The 21,881-nt window shown below is 48.2% G+C and overlaps 1 protein-coding gene across 7 annotated transcripts in view; it reads right to left on the bottom strand.

Annotated features, from left to right (window-relative positions):
* LOC123773929 (transient receptor potential-gamma protein-like) overlaps positions 1-21,881 on the bottom strand; it is a 197,151-nt gene that overhangs the window by 45,813 nt on the left and 129,457 nt on the right. For all 7 annotated transcript variants that reach the window (XM_069318652.1, XM_069318654.1, XM_069318656.1 and 4 more), the window contains exons 5-10: positions 17,006-17,148; positions 11,047-11,248; positions 7,900-8,070; positions 2,794-3,028; positions 2,430-2,585; positions 1,468-1,607 (exon numbers count right to left, since the gene is read on the bottom strand). In XM_069318652.1, coding sequence (XP_069174753.1) covers positions 1,468-1,607; positions 2,430-2,585; positions 2,794-3,028; positions 7,900-8,070; positions 11,047-11,248; positions 17,006-17,148 — 1,047 coding nt within the window. The remainder of the gene's footprint in view (positions 1-1,467; positions 1,608-2,429; positions 2,586-2,793; positions 3,029-7,899; positions 8,071-11,046; positions 11,249-17,005; positions 17,149-21,881) is intronic.

The raw sequence follows: 21,881 nt of genomic DNA, 5'->3' as shown, positions 1-21,881 counted from the left end.
GTGCCACCCACCTGCCTGCAGACACAGTGCCACCCACCTGCCTGCAGACACAGTGCCACCCACCTGCCAGCAGACACAGTGCCACCCACCTGCCTGCAGACACAGTGCCACCCACCTGCCTGCAGACACAGTGCCACCCACCTGCCAGCAGACACAGTGCCACCCACCTGCCTGCAGACACAGTGCCACCCACCTGCCTGCAGACACAGTGCCACCCACCTGCCAGCAGACACAGTGCCACCCACCTGCCTGCAGACACAGTGCCACCCACCTGCCTGCAGACACAGTGCCACCCACCTGCCAGCAGACACAGTGCCACCCACCTGCCTGCAGACACAGTGCCACCCACCTGCCTGCAGACACAGTGCCACCCACCTGCCAGCAGACACAGTGCCACCCACCTGCCTGCAGACACAGTGCCACCCACCTGCCAGCAGACACAGTGCCACCCCACTGCCAGCAGACACAGTGCCACCCACCTGCCTGCAGACACAGTGCCACCTACCTGCCTGCAGACACAGTGCCACCCACCTGCCAGCAGACACAGTGCCACCCACCTGCCAGCAGACACAGTGCCACCCACCTGCCAGCAGACACAGTGCCACCCACCTGCCAGCAGACACAGTGCCACCCACCTGCCAGCAGACACAGTGCCACCCACCTGCCAGCAGACACAGTGCCACCCACCTGCCTGCAGACACAGTGCCACCCACCTGCCTGCAGACACAGTGCCACCCACCTGCCTGCAGACACAGTGCCACCCACCTGCCAGCAGACACAGTGCCACCCACCTGCCAGCAGGCACAGTGCCACCCACCTGCCAGCAGGCACAGTGCCACCCACCTGCCTGCAGACACAGTGCCACCCACCTGCCAGCAGACACAGTGCCACCCACCTGCCTGCAGACACAGTGCCACCCACCTGCCTGCAGACACAGTGCGACCCAAGTGCCAGCAGACACAGTGCCACCCACCTGCCAGCAGGCACAGTGCCACCCACCTGCCAGCAGACACAGTGCCACCCACCTGCCTGCAGACACAGTGCCACCCACCTGCCTGCAGACACAGTGCCACCTACCTGCCTGCAGACACAGTGCCACCCACCTGCCAGCAGACACAGTGCCACCCACCTGCCAGCAGACACAGTGCCACCCACCTGCCAGCAGACACAGTGCCACCCACCTGCCTGCAGACACAGTGCCACCCACCTGCCTGCAGACACAGTGCCACCCACCTGCCAACAGACACAGTGCCACCCACCTGCCAGCAGGCACAGTGCCACCCACCTGCCAGCAGGCACAGTGCCACCCACCTGCCTGCAGACACAGTGCCACCCACCTGCCAGCAGACACAGTGCCACCCACCTGCCTGCAGACACAGTGCCACCCACCTGCCTGCAGACACAGTGCCACCCACCTGCCAACAGACACAGTGCCACCCACCTGCCAGCAGGCACAGTGCCACCCACCTGGTAATAAGCCACGATGCGGAGAGCGATGGTGGCCACATAGAGCGCGTTGGTTATGAAGTCGATGACATTCCACATGTCCCCCACATACTCCCTCAGACCCACGTCCCACAGCTGCTTGATCTCCGACCAGATCAGTCCTGTAGGGGATGGGTTGTGGTCAGGGGGGATGGGTTGTGGTCAGGGGGGATGGGTTGTGGTCAGGGGGGGATGGGTTGTGGTCAGGGGGGATGGGTTGTGGTCAGGGGGGGGATGGGTTGTGGTCAGGGGGGATGGGTTGTGGTCAGGGGGGGATGGGTTGTGGTCAGGGGGGATGGGTTGTGGTCAGGGGGGATGGGTTGTGGTCAGGGGGGATGGGTTGTGGTCAGGGGGGATGGGTTGTGGTCAGGAGGGATGGGTTGTGGTCAGGAGGGATGGGTTGTGGTCAGGGGGGGGTGGGTTGTGGTCAGGGGGATGGGGATTGGTTAAGGTAATAGAGAGTGGATGCTTTATAGAGAACCATATACGACCATCTGTCATATATGACTCATTGTATATCTTTGGGCTAAAATTCTTATAAAAATTTTCATTATTTATTTGATTTAATTCGATGCAAATTTGCTTGAAAACAAAAGTTTTAGGATCAGAGATTTTATCAGCAACAGAAATGTTGCTTATCTCTGGTACTGTGTTCCAGCCTCCCTCTCCTTCTCTGTCTTTTACCCCTCACTTACTCTCACCTGTCTACCTCTCTCCTTCCAGCATTCTCTCTCTTTCTCTCTTCCCACCTTCTCTCCCTCACAATCTCCTCACTTTATCCTCCAATCACTCTCCTCTCTTCTATCTTTACCTGAACTCATTGTCTCTTTGCTACTCTCATTCACTTCCTCTTTTCTTCCCTTCCTCTCTCTCTCTCTCTCTCTCTCTCTCTCTCTCTCTCTCTCTCTCTCTCTCTCTCTCCTCACACCCTCTGCCCCACTCACCAAACACCCACGCCAGTATGAGCCACTCCACCAGACTGGGCGGGGCTCCCCGGCGGGTGGTGACATCAGTGGCCACCCACTTCTTGAGAGTGGGCGTCGCCCCGAACCAGTCCACGATGACAGTCTCTATCCTCTGCGACGCCAGGATCAGCAAGCCTGTCGGAGGAGGGAGAGGTGACTGTTAAGTGGAAGGTACAGTTGACAGTTAATGGAGGACGTGTAGGTGGTAGGACGGGCGGCTGTTAGGCCGGGAGACAGAATCACAGATGGGAATGGTCACCCCTATCCTTTCTCCCGCCAAAAAGACTCATAGAGAACGATAACACCCTCCCCTTCCCTTCCCTTTCTCCCGCCAGAGACTCACAGAGGAAGGTGAGGTAGGAAGCTGAGTGGCAGATGAACTTGATGAAGGGCTTGCGCATGGTCTGGCCGGGCGTGGTGTGGGGCGCCAGGATGTACACGACGGAGAAGATGGGGAACAGGATGCCGATCTTGACGATCTGTAGCGCCTGCAGCGCCATGTTTTTGCGGCGGAACCCAGGCAAACCTTCGTACCAGATGGAGGCCAGCAGCTGTTGCACGTTGGGGTGAGCCACGAACTGTGGGAGAGAGGGTGATTATTGTAGTGGAGAGGGAAGCTGTTGTAGGGGAGGGGGTGGCTGTTGTAGGGGGAGAGAGGGTAGCTGTTGTAGGGGAGGGGGTGGCTGTTGTAGGTGGAGGGGGTGGCTGTTGTAGGGGAGGGGGTGGGGGTTGTAGGGGAGGGGGTGGGTGTTGTAGGGGGAGGGGGTGGGTGTTGTAGGGGAGAGGGTAGCTGTTGTAGGGGAGGGGGTGGGTGTTGTAGGGGAGAGGGTAGCTGTTGCAGGTGGAGGGGGTGGCTGTTGTAGGGGAGGGGGTGGCTGTTGCAGGTGGAGGGGGTGGCTGTTGTAGGGGAGGGGGTGGCTGTTGTAGGTGGAGGGGGTGGCTGTTGTAGGGGAGGGGGTGGGGGTTGTAGGGGAGGGGGTGGGTGTTGTAGGGGGAGGGGGTGGGTGTTGTAGGGGAGAGGGTAGCTGTTGTAGGGGAGGGGGTGGGTGTTGTAGGGGAGGGGTGGGTATTGTAGGGGAGGAGTGGCTAGTGTAGAGACGAAGGGTGGTTGTTGTATGAGGAGGGGTGGTTATTGAAGGGAGAGAGGGGTCGTGTGTAGGGGGGGGAAGAGGTGGTACTTGTAGGGGGGAAGCTAAACAACTCAATTACAATCTACCATCTTCAAGACCCAGACAGAACATCCAGCACACTGTCCCAGCCTCCATAACACAAAACAGGAAGTATGAAGGCTGAAGTAGGCCTACTGGATCATTTGAAGCCCTATTTCGCCTCACTCTAGGTTATATATATTCGGCTTCTCCATCTAAATTGTATTCTCTAATACTGTGCCTTTGAAGATGTTGACAAGATCAACGAAACGCAGGTCTTAGCCTCGGTCACAATAGAACTGTATAATGAGCTTTGGAGAGTTAACTTTTCAACTTCTAAGATAATGAGAATAAATGGAAACGCGTACGACATTCGAGCACCTGTCAACAAATTACTCACGTCTCTTTGTGTCTCTCTCTGTATATCTCTCTCTCTCTCTCTCTCTCTCTCTCTCTCTCTCTCTCTCTCTCTCTCTCTCTCTCTCTCTCTCTCTCTCTCTCTCTCTCTGTGACTTTGTCTGTCTTTTCGCGCATTTCTCTCTCTGTGTCTCTCTTTCTTTCTGTGTTGCACAGTACCTCTGTTAGGGCAGTAAGAGAATATGTAGCCCCGGTGAGGAGTTCCGACACGAAACAGAAACCTAGAAGAAAGATATTTAGGGATATTTAAGTCTGGCAACGTGAAAAAAAAAGCAAAGGCGGAAGTGGGGCGACATGATCCGGACATACAAGATACGTAGAAGGAGTTGCCAAAGAAGATACAAAGAAATATTGAGCATGATCGAGAGAAGAGCCACCGCGATGTAAGGAAGGTCCTCTTGCTTGTAAGAGCAGTGCGTAGTCGGCTCACAAGCGATTGTACCCGGGTTCGATTCCCGGATATGGCGAGAATCCAAGACTAGGTTTTTTTTTTTTTTTACATCTGATGCATAGGTTCACCCCCAGCAGTAAACAGGTACTTGAGAATTAGACAACTGTTGTGGGTTGCATTTTGGGAATGCAACTAATTTTCCTAAGTTGTTGGCTTAGGAAACTTTCAAGCAGATATGATAATAGCCTTAATTCCTCTCCCCCGACGAAACGAAAACAGATTCAAGATAAGATATGAAAGGAAGCAAGATGATCTTTTCTTTGCAAGGACATCTTGGTGAAAACACACACACACACACACACACACACACACACACACACACACACACACACACACACACACACACACACACACACACACACATAAAATAAGAAGGAATATAATAACCCATGGTTTAATAGACAGTGTCAGGAAGCAAAAATGGCCAGCAGACGGGAGTGGAGGAAGTACAGAAGACAAAGAACAGAGGACAACAGAAGCAGATACAACAGAGCTAGGAACGATTACATTAACATAAGACGAACATCGGAAAGGGACTATGAGAACGATATTGCAATCAAAGCGAAAAAACAACCTAAGTTACTACACAGTCATATAAGAAGAAAAATGTCGGTGAACGACCAAGTGACAAGACTAAGGAAGACAGAGGGGGCATATACTGAAAGTGACAAGGAAATCTGCGAGGCACTGAATGCCAGTTTCCATGGAGTGTTCACTACCGAGCCTGAGCAGCTCCCATTGTTGGAAGGGGTTACCCTAGATGAAAGACTATCAGATATAGAGGTGACAGCAGAGGAGGTAATGAAACAGTTGACAACTCTAGATGCAACTAAAGCAGTTGGACCAGACAAAGTATCACCGTGGATACTAAAAGAAGCAGCACAGGCCCTCAGCGTGCCTCTGGCAATGATCTTTAATGAGTCACTTATGTCAGGAGAATTGCCCAGTTGCTGGAAGAAGGCAAATGTCGTGCCGATCTTCAAGAAAGGAGATAGGGAGGAGGCACTTAACTACAGACCTGTATCACTGACAAGCATCCCCTGTAAAATACTGGAAAGAATAATTAGGCTGCGACTGGTTGCACACCTGGAGAACATTAGGTTTGTGAACAAACATCAACATGGGTTCTGGACAGGGAAATCGTGCCTAACAAACCTTCTGGAATTCTATGATAAAATAACGAGGATAAGACAGGACAGAGATGGTTGGGCAGACTGCATATTTCTGGACTGCCAAAAAGCCTTTGATACAGTACCGCACATGAGACTGCTGTTCAAGCTCGAGAGGCAGGCGGGGGTGGGGGGAAAGGTCCTAGAATGGATAAGGAACTACCTAACAGCAAGGAGCCAAAGAGTTACGGTAAGGGGCGAGAAGTCGGACTGGCGAACAGTAACAAGTGGAGTACCACAAGGATCGGTGCTGGGACCAATTCTATTTCTTGTATATGTTAACGACATGTTTACAGGCGTAGAGTCCTACATGTCGATGTTTGCGGATGATGCAAAGTTGATGAGAAGAGTTGTGACAGATGAGGATTGCAGGATCCTCCAAGAGGACCTGAACAGATTGCAGAGATGGTCAGAGAAATGGCTACTAGAATTCAACACGAGCAAATGTAAAGTTATGGAAATGGGACTAGGAGATAGGAGACCAAAGGGACAGTACACAATGAAGGGGAACAGCCTACCTGTAACGACGCGTGAAAGAGACCTGGGGGTGGACGTAACACCTAATCTATCTCCTGAGGCACATATTAATAGGATAACGACAGCAGCGTACTCTACACTGGCAAAAGTTAGAACATCATTCAGAAACCTAAGTAAGGAGGCATTTAGGGCGCTTTACACTGCCTACGTAAGGCCAGTCTTAGAGTATGCCGCCTCATCATGGAGTCCCCATCTGAAGAAGCATATAATGAAACTGGAAAAGGTTCAGAGGTTTGCAACGAGACTCGTCCCAGAGCTACGAGGGATGGGGTATGAAGAGCGCCTGAGGGAACTGTGCCTTACGACACTAGAAAGAAGAAGGGAGAGGGGGGACATGATAGGAACGTATAAGATACTCAGAGGAATTGACAGAGTGGACATAGACGAAATGTTCACACGGAATAGTAACAGAACGAGAGGACATGGATGGAAGCTTGAAACTCAGATGAGTCACAGAGATGTTAGGAAGTTTTCTTTTAGCGTGAGAGTAGTGGGGAAATGGAATGCACTTCAGGAACAGGTTGTGGAAGCAAATACTATTCATACTTTTAAAACCAGGTATGATAGGGAAATAGGACAGGAGTCATTGCTGTAAACAACCGATGCTCGAAAGGCGGGATCCAAGAGTCAATGCTCGATCCTGCAGACACAACTAGGTGAGTACAACTAGGTGAGTACACACACACACACACACACACACATACACACATACACACACACACACACACACACACACACACACACACACACACACACACACACACAATTTAATTAAAACCCACCTACTTGCGACTTGTCTCCCCCCATCAAACACCAACTTCGTCCATCTTACGATGTCTCCAACTTACCACGCACAAAAATATACAGAATAAACGTACAATTTCGGTTTAATTAGGAACAAAATGATAATTGAAGACGCAAATTGAGACAACTAATGACATTCATTTAGGGAGAAAATAGAGCAACTTGCCACCAATTGTCGGGTCCCGACCAACAACTAATTGAATCCCACATGGCCTGTCATCTGTGAACCTACTCACTGTTGTGGTTTGAACGTCCAATATCGAGGGAATATTGGGCAAGCCCAGGGAGATGGATGTGAGGGAGGAGTGTGAGGGAGCGGAGTGAGGAAGGGGAGTGAGGGGGAAAGGTGGGAGGGTAGGAGAGGGTTCTATGAGGTCGTCCGCATCATGGGGGTAAATGGACGTAATATTCATGCCGGGAAATGTCCGGCCAGGATACTGCATGTGTGACACTGGTGGTGAATGTGGCGCCGCACAAAATATGGGCCGAGGTGCCCCCCAGAGAGGAATGAGTATGTAAAGTATACGTGTGTGTGTGTGTGTGTGTGTGTGTGTGTGTGGTGTGGTGGTGGGGTTTGTGGTTGGGTAGAACCCTGTTTTAAACCGGCACTGAGTGTGATCTCTGGGGGCCTGATACGCACGTATCCTGGATGATATATGTGGAGAGCAGTGGCACTGTGAGACACCTGAGGTGACACACAGGGCCAGGATAGCATAATTGACTACTGGTCGTGGTGGCGTACAGCCTGATGGCACGGCTGTCAGCCGGTAAAAGAGTCCCTTTATACCTTACTCTACATCACCTTGAAGATGTAAACGACCCAAGGAATATTCCACCTTCTACTTTAATCTTGAACGACCTCCCCTCCACCACCTCCACCCTTCTCTTCCCCACCACTGAGAACGACTAAGAGACCATCTTACCTTCTTCTGTTTCAGCTTGATGGCCAGCTTGAGGCGGTTGAGGTGCATCCGTTCCCCGTGTTCGTGCGGAGGCCCCGTCGGGTCGTGGTTGAGGAGGACCTCCAGCTCGTAGGAGGAACGAGTGTGGTCGAGCAAGGCCGTAGCGAAGTCCTGGCACTGTTTCCGTAGTTCCTGCGGGAGAGGAGGAGGAGCGTCCTGTAGTCAGCTGTCGACCTGTCAGTGCCCGGGCGCGGTAAATGATCTTACGGGCCGTTCGTCCACGTGATAACAGCCCCTTACCCCTTAACTGCCTCAATTGCAGAAGCTGTGGCGCTTCACCTCCTGAGATTTACATTAGAGGACAAGACGAAGTCCTTTGCTTCCAAGGAAGAGCTTCCAAGGAAGAGCTTCCAAGGAAGAGCTTCCAAGGAAGAGCTTCCAAGGAAGAAGAGAGAAACGGAAGACTCCCTATTGAGAGTTTTAATTAAAGAGCGAGATAGTGGCGCTTGGCAACTCTCAGGTCAAAAGTGCCAAAGGGTAAGAGTTTATGATGAAATTTTAATATTTAAAGTGTGTGAAAGGAATTTGTTTATCGTTCTCTATCTGGTTTTTTTATTTATATGACGACACTGGATTATATCGGTCTTGTTATTGATATCATTATAATTCTTATTATTAATATTTCACAAATATTCTATTAATATTACCGTAGCAATTATCATTAATAATATTAATAATTTTGTATTGTCAATATTAACGTTATTATTATAATGATAACTATTGCTCGTTATTGTGTTAATGACCCATATAAACGAGATGATATCCGACCATCAACAGTCTGATTGTTATCGTAAGATAACAATCTATTTTATATTGGACGATAACAGTAATTTATATTAGTGTATATAACACACACACGCAGAGGTATGCCACTAGGTTAGTCCCCGAGCTGAGAGGCATGAGCTACGAGACAAGATTACGTGAACCAAACCTCACGACACTGGAAGATAGCAGTTAGGGGAGACATGATCACCGCCTATAAAGTTCTCAGAGGAATTGACAGGGGGGATAGCTAAGGATAAACTATTCAACACGGGTGGGACGCGAACAAGGGGACACAGGTGGATACTGAGTACCCCCACATGAGCCACAGGGACGTTAGAAAGATCTTTTTCAGTGTCAGAGTAGTTAACAGATGGAATGCATTAGGCAGTGATGTGGAGGAGGCTGACTCCATACACAGTTTCAAGTGTAGATATGATAGAGCCCAATAGGCTCAGGAACCACAGCGTTCTTACCATGGCGTTCTTTTACAGCGTTCTTACTATGGCGTTCTTTCACAGCGTGCTCTTGTGTTATTTTTTCCTTTCACCGAGACAAGAGGACCCCCAAGGGACAGACAAGAGGAAAGAGAGGCGCACTATTTACATGTAAATTGCGCCCTTGTCATGTTGTAAATATTCCCCTCTCCTCAGCTGGGTGTAAATATTCCCCTCTCCTCAGCAGGTGTAAATATTCCCCTCTCCTCAGCTGGGTGTAAATATTCCCCTCTCCTCAGCTGGGTGTAAATATTCCCCTCTCCTCAGCAGGTGTAAATATTCCCCTCTCCTCAGCTGGGTGTAAATATTCCCCTCTCCTCAGCAGGTGTAAATATTCCCCTCTCCTCAGCTGGGTGTAAATATTCCCCTCTCCTCAGCAGGTGTAAATATTCCCCTCTCCTCAGCAGGTGTAAATAATCCCGTCATCTCAAGATCTCAAGATAACCTCCTCAGTAACCACTGACCTTAACATGACCTTATAAATATATGATAACCAACATTTCAATGACAAACTATTATCATTATTACCATTATTCAAAGGATATCACATTAACTTGATATATATATATATATATATATATATATATATATATATATATATATATATATATATATATATATATATCACTGAGAAAACCAACCGGGGTGAATGATGAGGATTCGAACCTTCGGCATGGGTACTCAGAAGCCGCGCACGCACCTTACCGCTGAACCACGACGTGGTTTATATATATATCTTGGGATTCCACTGAATCCACAGTTCAGGTTTTTATCTCATCATGTATCTCAAATCTAGACCGGCTACCTTGGGTCGAGGCTTCGAATCCCCGCATTGCTGATATTGTTTTTTTCTCGTTATCATTATTATGTTATGGAGATATCTTGTCATAGACATGATAACAGGATAACAAGATCCACATTCATGTATTTGTCTAGTTTATGTAAAGAGTTGATATACACGAAGGCTTTTTTGTACTCACTAAACTCCCCATATCCTCACTAAACTCCCCATATCCTGACTAAACTCACCATATCATCACTAAACTCACCATATCATCACTAAACTCACCATATCCTCAGAAATCTCACCATATACACAATAAACTCCCCATATCGTCACTAAACTCACTCTATCCTCACTAAACTCACCATATCCTCACTAAACTCACCATATACTCACTAAACTCACCATATAGACAATAAACTCACCATATCCTCACTAAACTCCCCATATCCTCACTAAACTCACCATATACTCACTAAACTCACCATATCCTCACTAAACTCCCCATATCCTCACTAAACTCACCATATCCTCACTAAACTCACCATATCCTCACTAAACTCACCATATCCTCACTAAACTCACCATATCCTCACTAAACTCACCATAGCCTCACTAAAGTCACCATATCCTCACTAAACTCCCCATATCCTCACTAAACTCACCATATCCTCACTAAACTCCCCATATACTCACTAAACTCACCATATCCTCACTAAACTCACCATATACTCACTAAACTCACCATATACTCACTAAACTCACCATATACTCACTAAACTCACCATATAGACAATAAACTCCCCATATCCTCACTAAACTCACCATATACTCACTAAACTCACCTGGTACACACTAAACTCACCATATACTCACTAAACTCCCCATATCCTCACTAAACTCACCATATCCTCACTAAACTCACCATATACTCACTAAACTCCCCATATCCTCACTAAACTCACCATATACTCACTAAACTCACCATATACTCACTAAACTCACCATATACTCAATAAACTCACCATATCCTCACTAAACTCACCATATCCTCACTAAACTCACCTGGTACTCGCTGCGGAACTCGTGTTCCATGAAGGAGAGTCGACGGAGCTCCCAGGAGAGTTCGAAGGCCGTGAGGATGGGGTCCTTGGAGGATAGGGCTATGAGGGATGGGGAGGCTAGAGCTCTGTAGGCATTTATCCTGCTCCTGCTGTGACGTAGAGAATCCTCCAAGCGGGACGTCACGCACTCGTCGCAGCCGCACCTGAGGGGATAGCGAGAGTGCGTTATAGCTGGCTGCGGGATAGCAGGGTGCCACGGGCTCACCATAGCCCGTGCTACTTGGAACTTTGCTGTTCCAGGTAGCGAATCTTAAACAGCAATAACGGCAGAGTGCGTTTGGTGTCTGCTGGCGGAGCCTCTGGTGGAGAGGAGTGTGTGAATGCGTCAGTTGAGAGGGTATTGGGGAAGGGGAGGGGGAGTGTGTTTGGGAAAGGGGGAGAGTGTGTTACGGAAGGGGGGGGAAGTGTGTTAGGGAAGGGGGGAGAGTGTGTTAGGGAAGGGGGGAGAGTGTGTTAGGGAAGGGGGGAGAGTGTGTTAGGGAAGGGGGGAGAGTGTGTTAGGGAAGGGGTGAGAGTGTGTTAGGGAAGGGGGGAGAGTGTGTTAGGGAAGGGGGGAGAGTGTGTTAGGGAAGGGGGGAGAGTGTGTTAGGGAAGGGGGGAGAGTGTGTTAGGGAAGGGGGAGAGTGTGTTAGGGAAGGGGGGGAGAGTGTGTTAGGGAAGGGGGGAGAGTGTGTTGGGGAAGGGGGGGAGTGTGTTAGGGAAGGGGGGGAGAGTGTGTTAGGGAAGGGGGGAGAGTGTGTTAGGGAAGGGGGGAGAGTGTGTTAAGGAAGGGGGGAGAGTGTGTTAGGGAAGGGGGGAGAGTGTGTTGGGGAAGGGGGGAGAGTGTGTTAGGGAAGGGGGGGAGAGTGTGTTAGGGAAGGGGGGGAGAGTGTGTTAGGGAAGGGGGGGAGAGTGTGTTAGGGAAGGGGGGAGAGTGTGTTAGGGAAGGGGGGAGAGTGTGTTAGGGAAGGGGGGAGAGTGTGTTAGGGAAGGGGGAGAGTGTGTTAGGGAAGGGGGGAGAGTGTGTTAGGGAAGGGGGGAGAGTGTGTTAGGGAAGGGGGGGAGAGTGTGTTAGGGAAGGGGGGGAGAGTGTGTTGGGGAAGGGGGGGAGAGTGTGTTAGGGAAGGGGGGAGAGTGTGTTAGGGAAGGGGGGAGAGTGTGTTAGGGAAGGGGGAGAGTGTGTTAGGGAAGGGGGGGGGAGTGTGTTAGGGAAGGGGGGGAGAGTGTGTTAGGGAAGGGGGGGAGTGTGTTAGGGAAGGGGGGAGAGTGTGTTAAGGAAGGGGGGAGAGTGTGTTAGGGAAGGGGGGAGAGTGTGTTGGGGAAGGGGGGGGGAGTGTGTTAGGGAAGGGGGGGAGAGTGTGTTAGGGAAGGGGGGGAGAGTGTGTTAGGGAAGGGGGGAGAGTGTGTTAGGGAAGGGGGGAGAGTGTGTTAAGGAAGGGGGGAGAGTGTGTTAGGGAAGGGGGGAGAGTGTGTTGGGGAAGGGGGGGGAGTGTGTTAGGGAAGGGGGGGAGAGTGTGTTAGGGAAGGGGGGGGAGTGTGTTAGGGAAGGGGGGAGAGTGTGTTAGGGAAGGGGGGAGAGTGTGTTAGGGAAGGGGGGAGAGTGTGTTGGGGAAGGGGGGAGAGTGTGTTGGGGGAGGTCTGGAGCAAATCTGAAGTGCGTGGAGGTGCTCATAATTAAAACAGGAATCCTAAATATGGTGGTTGTCCTTATATATAAATCCCCAGATGCTAATCATCAGCAGTGTAAAGACCCACTTATGAAAATAGAGTACTGTTTAGTAAACCTCACAAGCCCCATGCCCCATACACCGCCCCATACATCGCCCCCATGCCCCCATACATCATCTTGCTGGATGACTTCCAATTGCGTCACTGAAAATGAACAATTGTGTCTCATACACTTATATCAAAGAAAGAATCCTAAGAAGTAGTCTAAATGAACAGTCTCTCAAATGACGTCTTACGAATGTGTGTGACAGATTTGCTTTAAACCAGTATAATACTGGGCCCCAACTAGAAAACGCCTTTGACCTTATTTTGACAAATAATGATGAACTGAACAAACCCACAAGGGCCGTGACGAGGGTTCGAACCTACGTCTGAAAGGATCCCAGACGCTGCCTTAATCGACTGAGCTACGACATCGTTAAAAAAAGAATTGCAATTGTGGATTTGTTCATTTGATGCATCACGCTATTGTGATTTTTGCGTGTAATTATGAACTGATTAGATTATTAAGATCCAATCGTTCATAATAAATGGATTAACAGAGAACAAGTAAACTACATCACCTCGCAAGAACATGCTAGCAAGAACAGCTCGATAATGCAAACCTTAATCAACGCTTCTGAGAAAATTAGCCCAGTTTTTTTTATTATTATTTTCTACCACAGACGTGGCCACACATTAACAATGCTAACCAGCATATATACATTTTCTTCTGTCCTCCATGGACAGGGTTAGAGAAGTGTTAAACATACAGTTCAAGGGTTTATTGAACAATCAACCACAGAAGGTGATTGTAGTGCTTTTAAAATGCTAGGCTAAGCTACATACGTAAATACATAAAAAAACACAGATTTACGTATGCCCTACATAAAGTGTTCGATGTGTCTTTTACATAGTGTCATATAGACCCAGTGAGGGTAGGAAATATTCCAACTGGAACAAGAAGGTCGTTCCCTCTAGGCTCCAAGAATCACAGAACATCTCAAGCACTCGTCGTTCTCAAGCACGACAGTGAAAGGAGGCAGTAAAGCAAGCACCCAAAAACAATTATAGACCTGATAGCATCATCCAAATCTTGGAAAAAGTGTTAAGAAGTAACATAACGAAACACGTTGATTGCCAGTGTCTACATAGCATGATGTTTAATGAAGATAAGCTCCAGGTACTTCGCTAAGGTAACAACGAAACTATACAAACGGAAACCACGTATTAAACGCAGGCAAAAGACACTACTGAAATAACAGGCAATAAAAAAGATTTGGGAGTAATGGTTCCGAAGTATTCCTTCTGTACCTCAGTGATCTAAGGAAGATTAACAGCAGCAGCTGCTGTTGAATGTCCAACCCGTCAAGGGATCGCACAAAGTCTTGCAACATCATATAAGCTGAAGAATCCTTCAAAGGACCTCCAAGAAGTAAGAGATTCTTGCAGTGTTCAGACATTTTAAGTATCCTGCCGGAGTTGCTTAAAACTCGAACGTGCTGGAGTCTTCAGAAGCTGAGAGCGGGTCTTCAGAAGATGAGAGTGCGTTGAGGTCTTTGCCAAGACTAAGGGACCGACGACGACTGTGTAAGTGGGGGAAGGCTTTAAAGTCGCATTTCTAACCGGTGAAAGAGGTCAAGGATCTCATGACGGAGGCAGGCCAGGTGGACGAGATCGACCAGTGAGTTCTGAAGGAGCTCGGAGCCACAAGGTCAATCTAAACTCTCGAAAAACACTTCAGTCTCTAGACGGAGCAATGAAAGATCAAAGGTTAGAAGAGGCGTGTGTAATTTGGTATATTTTGCAGGAGAGAGAGAGAGAGAGAGAGAGAGAGAGAGAGAGAGAGAGAGAGAGAGAGAGAGAGAGAGAGAGAGAGAGAGAGAGAGAGAGAGAGAGAGAGGGAGAGAGGGAGAGAGAGAGAGAGAGAGAGAGAGAGAGAGAGAGAGAGAGAGAGAGAGAGAGAGAGAGAGAGAGAGAGAGAGAGAGAGAGAGAGAGAGAGAGAGAGAGAGGGAGAGGAGGGAAGGAGGAGCTAAGAGGAGGAGAAGGAGAAAGGGGGAAGGAGATGAAAAGAAGCAAGGGAGAGAAGGAAGGGGAACCAGAAGTCAGAGAGAGGAAGAGAGGGGAAAGAGGGGAAGAATGCCGAGAAGGAGATAGTAATGAGGGTTGTAAGCGAGGTGCTCGTTGGTGCCAGCATGAGTAGTAAAGTGATTTACAGTAATGGCGGCTGTTGTGTAGTGAAGATGGCTACAGTGAAGGGGGAAGATGGTGTGTTGTGAAGATGGCTACAGTGAAGGGGGAAGATGGTGTGTTGTGAAGATGGCTACAGTGAAGGGGGAAGATGGTGTGTTGTGAAGATGGCTACAGTGAAGGGGGAAGATGGTGTGTGGTGAAGATGGCTACAGTGAAGGGGGAAGATGGTGTGTGGTGAAGATGGCTACAGTGAAGGAGAAGATGGTGTGTGGTGAAGATGGCTACAGTGAAGGGGGAAGATGGTGTGTGGTGAAGATGGCTACAGTGAAGGGGGAAGATGGTGTGTGGTGAAGATGGCTACAGTGAAGGGGGAAGATGGTGTGTAGTGAAGATGAGGTCTCCCCCCCCCCTTATCGCCCAGCCCCCCCCCCCTTCTAGATGATGGTTCATTCTCCTTCTCCATCATTCTCTCTCCCTACTCCTTCAACACCCTTCTTCTACCTGTCTTCTCCCATATCTTCCCTAACAGCCCCTCTTTCTTCCCCACTCCCTCCCTCCCTCCCTCCTCACTTACCCTCTCTGTTTCCTACCTCCCCATTTCTCCCCCTCTCTCACATATCTTCTCCTTTCCCACCCTTTCCACCTTTCTCCCTGCTCCCCCTTTTCTCCCTATCCTTCCCTCTATCTATATATATCTTCCCTATATCCCTATATCCTATATCCCTATATATATATATCCCTTCCCTTCCCTTCACGTATACCTACCTTCCCTCTTACATATATATCTCCCTCTATTCCTATTCCTCCCTTTCTTTCTCCACTCCTTCACTCTTCCCTCTCACACAGAAAATTGAAAGTTCTGGATCACTGACAATGGCTAAACACACTGCAGAAAAGAAATCCCCGATTTTAGACGTCATGAAAATTTCAGGGGGGTGGGTCGCTATAGATGGCGATATTTCTTAAAGGTAGACACAAGGGCCGACCCTGACTATCCCTCCCCCCCCTCCCCCCTAAGCATCCGGTCTACTCTAGATAACTAGACAAACGGATAGATTATGTATTGTATTGATACTGATATACAATGCAATAGACTATTAAACAATAGAGAACATGAATAGGCATAGACAATAGACAAAGCAATAAAAGGCTGAATAACAGGTAAACAAGAATAAAGCAACAGGTAAACAGATAAAACAGGCAAAGAGTGGTCATCACATCTTTGATTCATTGTTGATAATCTCATTTCAGGTCTTCCATGTGTTAATGCTTCCCTCAGCCCCGTCCTCACGCCTGATATTGGTTATCGCTCTGTCTGTCTGTCTGTCTGTCTGTCTGTCTCTCTCTGTCTCTACCTGTATGCCTGTCTGTAATTTTGTATACACCAACAACAAACAGGGTGTCGGGAATGCTACTGATGTTCTTCATAAAATTGCAAACTAAGAGCTGTCATCCTACACCATCCTACGTCTGCATGCTGTTCCTAAGAACTCATACAATTGATGAGTTAATTATATTTGAGGATGAGGAATGAACTAGGAGCGAGCTGTGTGCCAGCATATGGTCACTTGACCTGACTTCAAGCTTAGCAACGTGCTGAGAATGAAGGAAGAAAGGAATTATCAAGGGAAAGCGCCAAGCCATTGCGACTATATAGCACTGGGAAGGGGTCAGGATAAGGATTTGGGATGGGACGGGGGCAAAGAAATGGTGCCCCAATCACTTGTGGACAGTCGGGGGATTGAACGCCGACCTGCATGAAGCGAGACCGTCGCTCTACCGTCCAACCTCTACCAGTTACGCGTCAGCCTAGCAGCGAAAGATCAAGTGATGTTCTTGAGAGAGAGAAGCCTTCTCTTGTGCATATTGGTTTCCTTCGAGTGGGACTGTGTGTGTGTGGGGGAGAGAGAGATGGGTGTGTGTGTGTGTGTGTGTGTGTGTGTGTGTGTGTGTGTGTGTGTGTGTGTGTGTGTGTGTGTGTGTGTGTGTGTGTGTGTGTGTGTGGGGTGGGGGGGCTTACCTTAGGTCATGCGGACCGGGGAGAGTCGCCCCCCGGTCCAGCAGGATCTTAATTATCTCGTAATTGTCTCTGTGGGCGGCGAGGATGAGTGGCGTGATGTCCGGCGTGAAGGTCGCCGTCTCGGGCGGGATAGCCTCCCAGCTCTGTGGTGGGAGGGGGGGGCAGGATGGAGAGGCGGGGGGGCAGGATGAAGGGCGGAGGGCCAGGGGTGGAGGAAGGGAATGAGGGAGAAGGTAAGATCCAATGGGAAGGAAAGGGGAAGGGGGTAGAACAAAGGAGAGAGGGACGAATTGGGAAGGGTAAAACATTGAAGGGAAAGGGAGTGACAGATCGCGAAGGGGGAGTGGGTGGAGCCAGAGGGTGGAGAGGGCGTTGTGAGAGGGGTAAATGGGAGGGGTGGGAAGGAAGGGATGGTTGGGGTATAGTCGATGAATGCGGCCGTAACGGAACAGAATCGAAGACCAGGAATCAGGAGAGAACGGGCCACACCATCACCGTTGTTCATCAACAGTTCACACCATCACCGTTGTTCATCAAAGGGCCACATCATCACCGTTGTTCATCAACGGTTCACACCATCACCGTTGTTCATCAAAGGTTCACACCATCACCGTTGTTCATCAAAGGTTCACACCATCACCGTTGTTCATCAAAGGTTCACACCATCGCCGTTGTTCATCAAAGGTTCACACCATCACCGTTGTTCATCAAAGGTTCACACCATCACCGTTGTTCATCAACAGGTCACACCATCACCGTTGTTCATCAACAGGTCACACCATCACCGTTGTTCATCAAAGGTTCACACCATCACCGTTGTTCATCAACGGTTCACACCATCACCGTTGTTCATCAACAGTTCACACCGTCACCGTTGTTCATCAACAGTTCACACCGGGAGGAAGAGATACAAAATTGAATTAATAAAAAGTGAAAAATATTAAAAAAAAAAAAAAAAAAAATTCATACACAAATGGCCGATCAAAAGTCAAACTTTGATTTGGCAATGGCTCGATAGATAATAGATATATGATCAATAGATAGTATTAATATACAATCAATTAATAACCGGATGAATATATGATTATATTCATATATTCACCCCCACACATAGTAGGGTGAATATATGTACCAATGACCAGAGCTTAGAGGTAAGAGTCATATATAAAGAGAGAGGGGAAACAGGACCTTACTTACACTTTTACGGGATCACCATAACCCGTGCTACATGGACACTTCGTTCTCAGTAGCTAAATCTAAAACAACGGCAAACAGGACCTTACAAACAAACGGGCCTAACGGTAATAACTAGGATTTTTCTGTTGACATAAATATATAGTTACTCTCACTCCTGTATTAATACAACATATAATAGAGGGTTTCTGCATTAATACAACATACAATAGTTCCTGCAATTAATACATCGGAGAGTCAGGCTCAATATAATGCTTTTCAAGGAATAATATACAATGATATATTTGGGCGAGATATATATATATATATATATATATATATATATATATATATATATATATATATATATATATATATATATATATATATATATAAGGAGAAAATGGTAATCGCAGAGGGACGAAAATCCTAACGTTAAGTGAAGCTAAAACATCCTTATGACTTTAAAACTTTGAATTTATTTTTACCCCCGAGGTAAAAATAAAAGTTCCGGGTGTATGTGTTCCCTAATGTATTATTACCACGGGGTAATGTATTGGGGTATTGTAGGATTTTTTATGTTTTTAATGTTGATTTAGTCACTCGCTGGTCAACGCACTGTATTTATGCAACATGGTTTATCGATGCGCGCGCACGCGCACACACACGCGCACACACACACACACACACACACACACACACACACACACACACACACACACACACACACACACACACACACACACACACACACACACTCACACACACACACTCAGGGGCACCACAAGGCGATTGATTGAATCAATAAGGAATAACAATTTAGGAGTGAAGCCAGGGAATTAACAGGGGGGAAAATCGCCAAGCCATTACGACTATATACCACTAGGAGTGGGGTCAGGATAAGGATTTGGGCTGGGACGGGGGGAAGGAATGGTGGCCAACCACTTGTGGACGGTCGGGGATTGAACGCCGACCTGCATGAAGCGAGTCAGTTGGTCTAACAATCCTTAGGCGTGACACCAATCTTTCCCGGGCAGCACACTACAACAGGATAACATCAGCGGTGTACGCGCGAAGCTGCTGACCAATGGGTGCCTGTTCTAACAATCTGGATTAAGAAGCTTCTAGAACATTGGACATTACCGAACAACCTCGAAGAGATTGAGGGAACTAGACCTCGCTAAACTAGAAAGTGAACACAAATGAAATGTTCAGCTAGAACACGGACAGGGGAAACAGGATATGGTTGGAAACTAACAAACATAACCACTGAAGGAGAACAACAGCCAACTGTTGTTCAGTGCAACAGTAATGAACAGCAGAACATGTTAAAACATCGTTACAATATTAGATGCATCAGGAGGCATGGGAACTATTGGGTTTTATCTTCGGCAACCGAAAGGCGAGGTCCAAGAGCTGAAGCTCGACTTCAAGCACATGTAGGTGATCAAATATTCAGCGAGTGCGCACTGAAAAACCCATTTCAGAAACTTGTCTTCAGAAAGAGGTTATTGCGTTTTGTCTCCGTTTTTACGATGTATTCCCGAAATATGGAATCTCGTAAGGTTTACGACCCCGATGCTACGATAGTTGGGTGGGCGTGGCGGCCAGCTGGTGGGCGTGAGCGGCCAGCTGGTGGGCGTGGGCGGCCAGCTGGTGGGCGTGGGAGGCCAGCTGGTGGGTGTGGCGGCCAGCTGGTGGGCGTGGCGGCCAGCTGGTGGGCGTGGCGGCCAGCTGGTGGGCGTAGCGGCCAGCTGGTGGGCGTGGGCGGCCAGCTGGTGGGCGTGGCGGCCAGCTGGTGGGCGTGGGCGGCCAGCTGGTGGGCGTGGCGGCCAGCTGGTGGGCGTGGGAGGCCAGCTGTGGTCCCCACGCCGCGCCCTCTGCTGCTACCATGGCTATTTTCTCCCATTTTGGGGAAAGTGTTCTTCTGTGGCGTGCGTGAGACGCATGCATAGTTGGTGCGTGCATGAGAGGTGTGTGCGGGTTGCGTGTGCGTGTGTTGAGCGTGTGCGTGTGTTGAGCGTGTGCGTGTGTTGAGCGTGTGCGAGTTGCGTGTGGACCACCATAAATTGCTTACACCTTCCCTTCACTTAAATTTACCGACTCACTTAACTGATCCACTCGCTAAATACACTGCCATTGGACACCCAGATTTGAATCACTCATTCCCTACGTGACTTTGATTAACTAAATCCAACCAGAGTTAATGACTTACCATTTCGTTTCCTAAAATGAAAGACTATAGTGACTTTTCTTAATCTGAAAAGAAACCCAGCATAGATCCAGCTATGATTATTGAAATTAATTTGACTAATGAACCATCTTGAAGACCAACCAATTTAATTTGGAAACAGCCATGACTGGTTAGCTAGTTAAGGGAGAGAGCTCACTTTTGGTCATTTGAGGAAGCTTGAACAACTGGCATGACCCCATTCACGCTGGAATGGGGGGTCACGCCTTGACCCCATTCCAGTGTGAGAGTGTGAGACAATCTACAGGAATCAGTGATAGGGGGGGGGGAGGAATGGGGATTATACTGGGGAGATACAGAGCTGATTTTCCGAAGTGTTTAATAAATGCCTTTAATCCACTTTAATCCACTTTAATCCAAAACCTGTAATTGCAAGATCCTTAACCTCTAATTATCGTATTGAAGTAGAAATTTTTTTGTTTTGTTTTGTAATTGATTGATGTGTTTTTTTAATTAGCATATTTATGAGATTTAAACTACTTTATGCTGTTATTTCCTTAATTAATTAATATGTCTGTTACTATATATATCCAACTGTTTATATTAATTATTCATGTCACTTGTTTAAATATTACAAGCCAATTCTGAAGGTCACTAGCTCTTCCTGTAATAATATTATTAAACTTACCAAGTAATTAACATAGGTTGTATTTAACTACTGAGAATCACTGAAGGATACAAGAGACAGAGATCTGGACCTTCAGTAACTACTTGTAGTTAACGAGTGAATCAGCAAGGGAGGACAATTTGATCGTGGAGTGGTATATTTGTATATATAAATCTACGAATCCATTTGTATATTTGTATATACAAATATACCAATATACCACTCCTAAATTCTCTTATGCCCTACATCTCCCTTTCCCCTGTATATATATATGTGTGTGTATATGTGAATGCTACACAGTATATCATCTATAGACATCCATATATGCTGGAATACATGTGAAGAACCACACACACACACACACACACACACACACACACACACACACACACACACACACACACACACACACACACACACACACACACACACACACACACTCACAGCTCCCTGACAAGAGAGAGAGCAAGCTTAGCTTAGCTGCCAACACCCCCACACATGGTGTCAGCAAGGCGGACAGTCCGCCTGCTTTCATAACTCTCACTGTATTAACCATTTCTAAACTTTCCCTTCGACTGTGCCTCTTCATCTTCTCTACTAAAAAAAAATAGACTCCCATAGATATCCAATTACCTCTTACCCTTTTTCCTCAGTCTCCGCTCCCACGGGAGCCGGTCGGCCGAGCGGACAGCACACTGGACTTGTGATCCTGTGGTCCCGGGTTCGATCCCGGGCGCCGGCGAGAAACAATGGGCAGAGTTTCTTTCACCCTATGCTCCTGTTACCTAGCAGTAAAATAGGTACCTGGGTGTTAGTCAGCTGTCATGGGCTGCTTCCTGGTGGGG

Source organism: Procambarus clarkii, chromosome 91, assembly GCF_040958095.1.
Source record: "Procambarus clarkii isolate CNS0578487 chromosome 91, FALCON_Pclarkii_2.0, whole genome shotgun sequence".
NCBI classification, from domain to species: Eukaryota; Metazoa; Arthropoda; class Malacostraca; order Decapoda; family Cambaridae; genus Procambarus; species Procambarus clarkii.
This window is presented reverse-complemented; position numbering and strand designations above follow the sequence as displayed.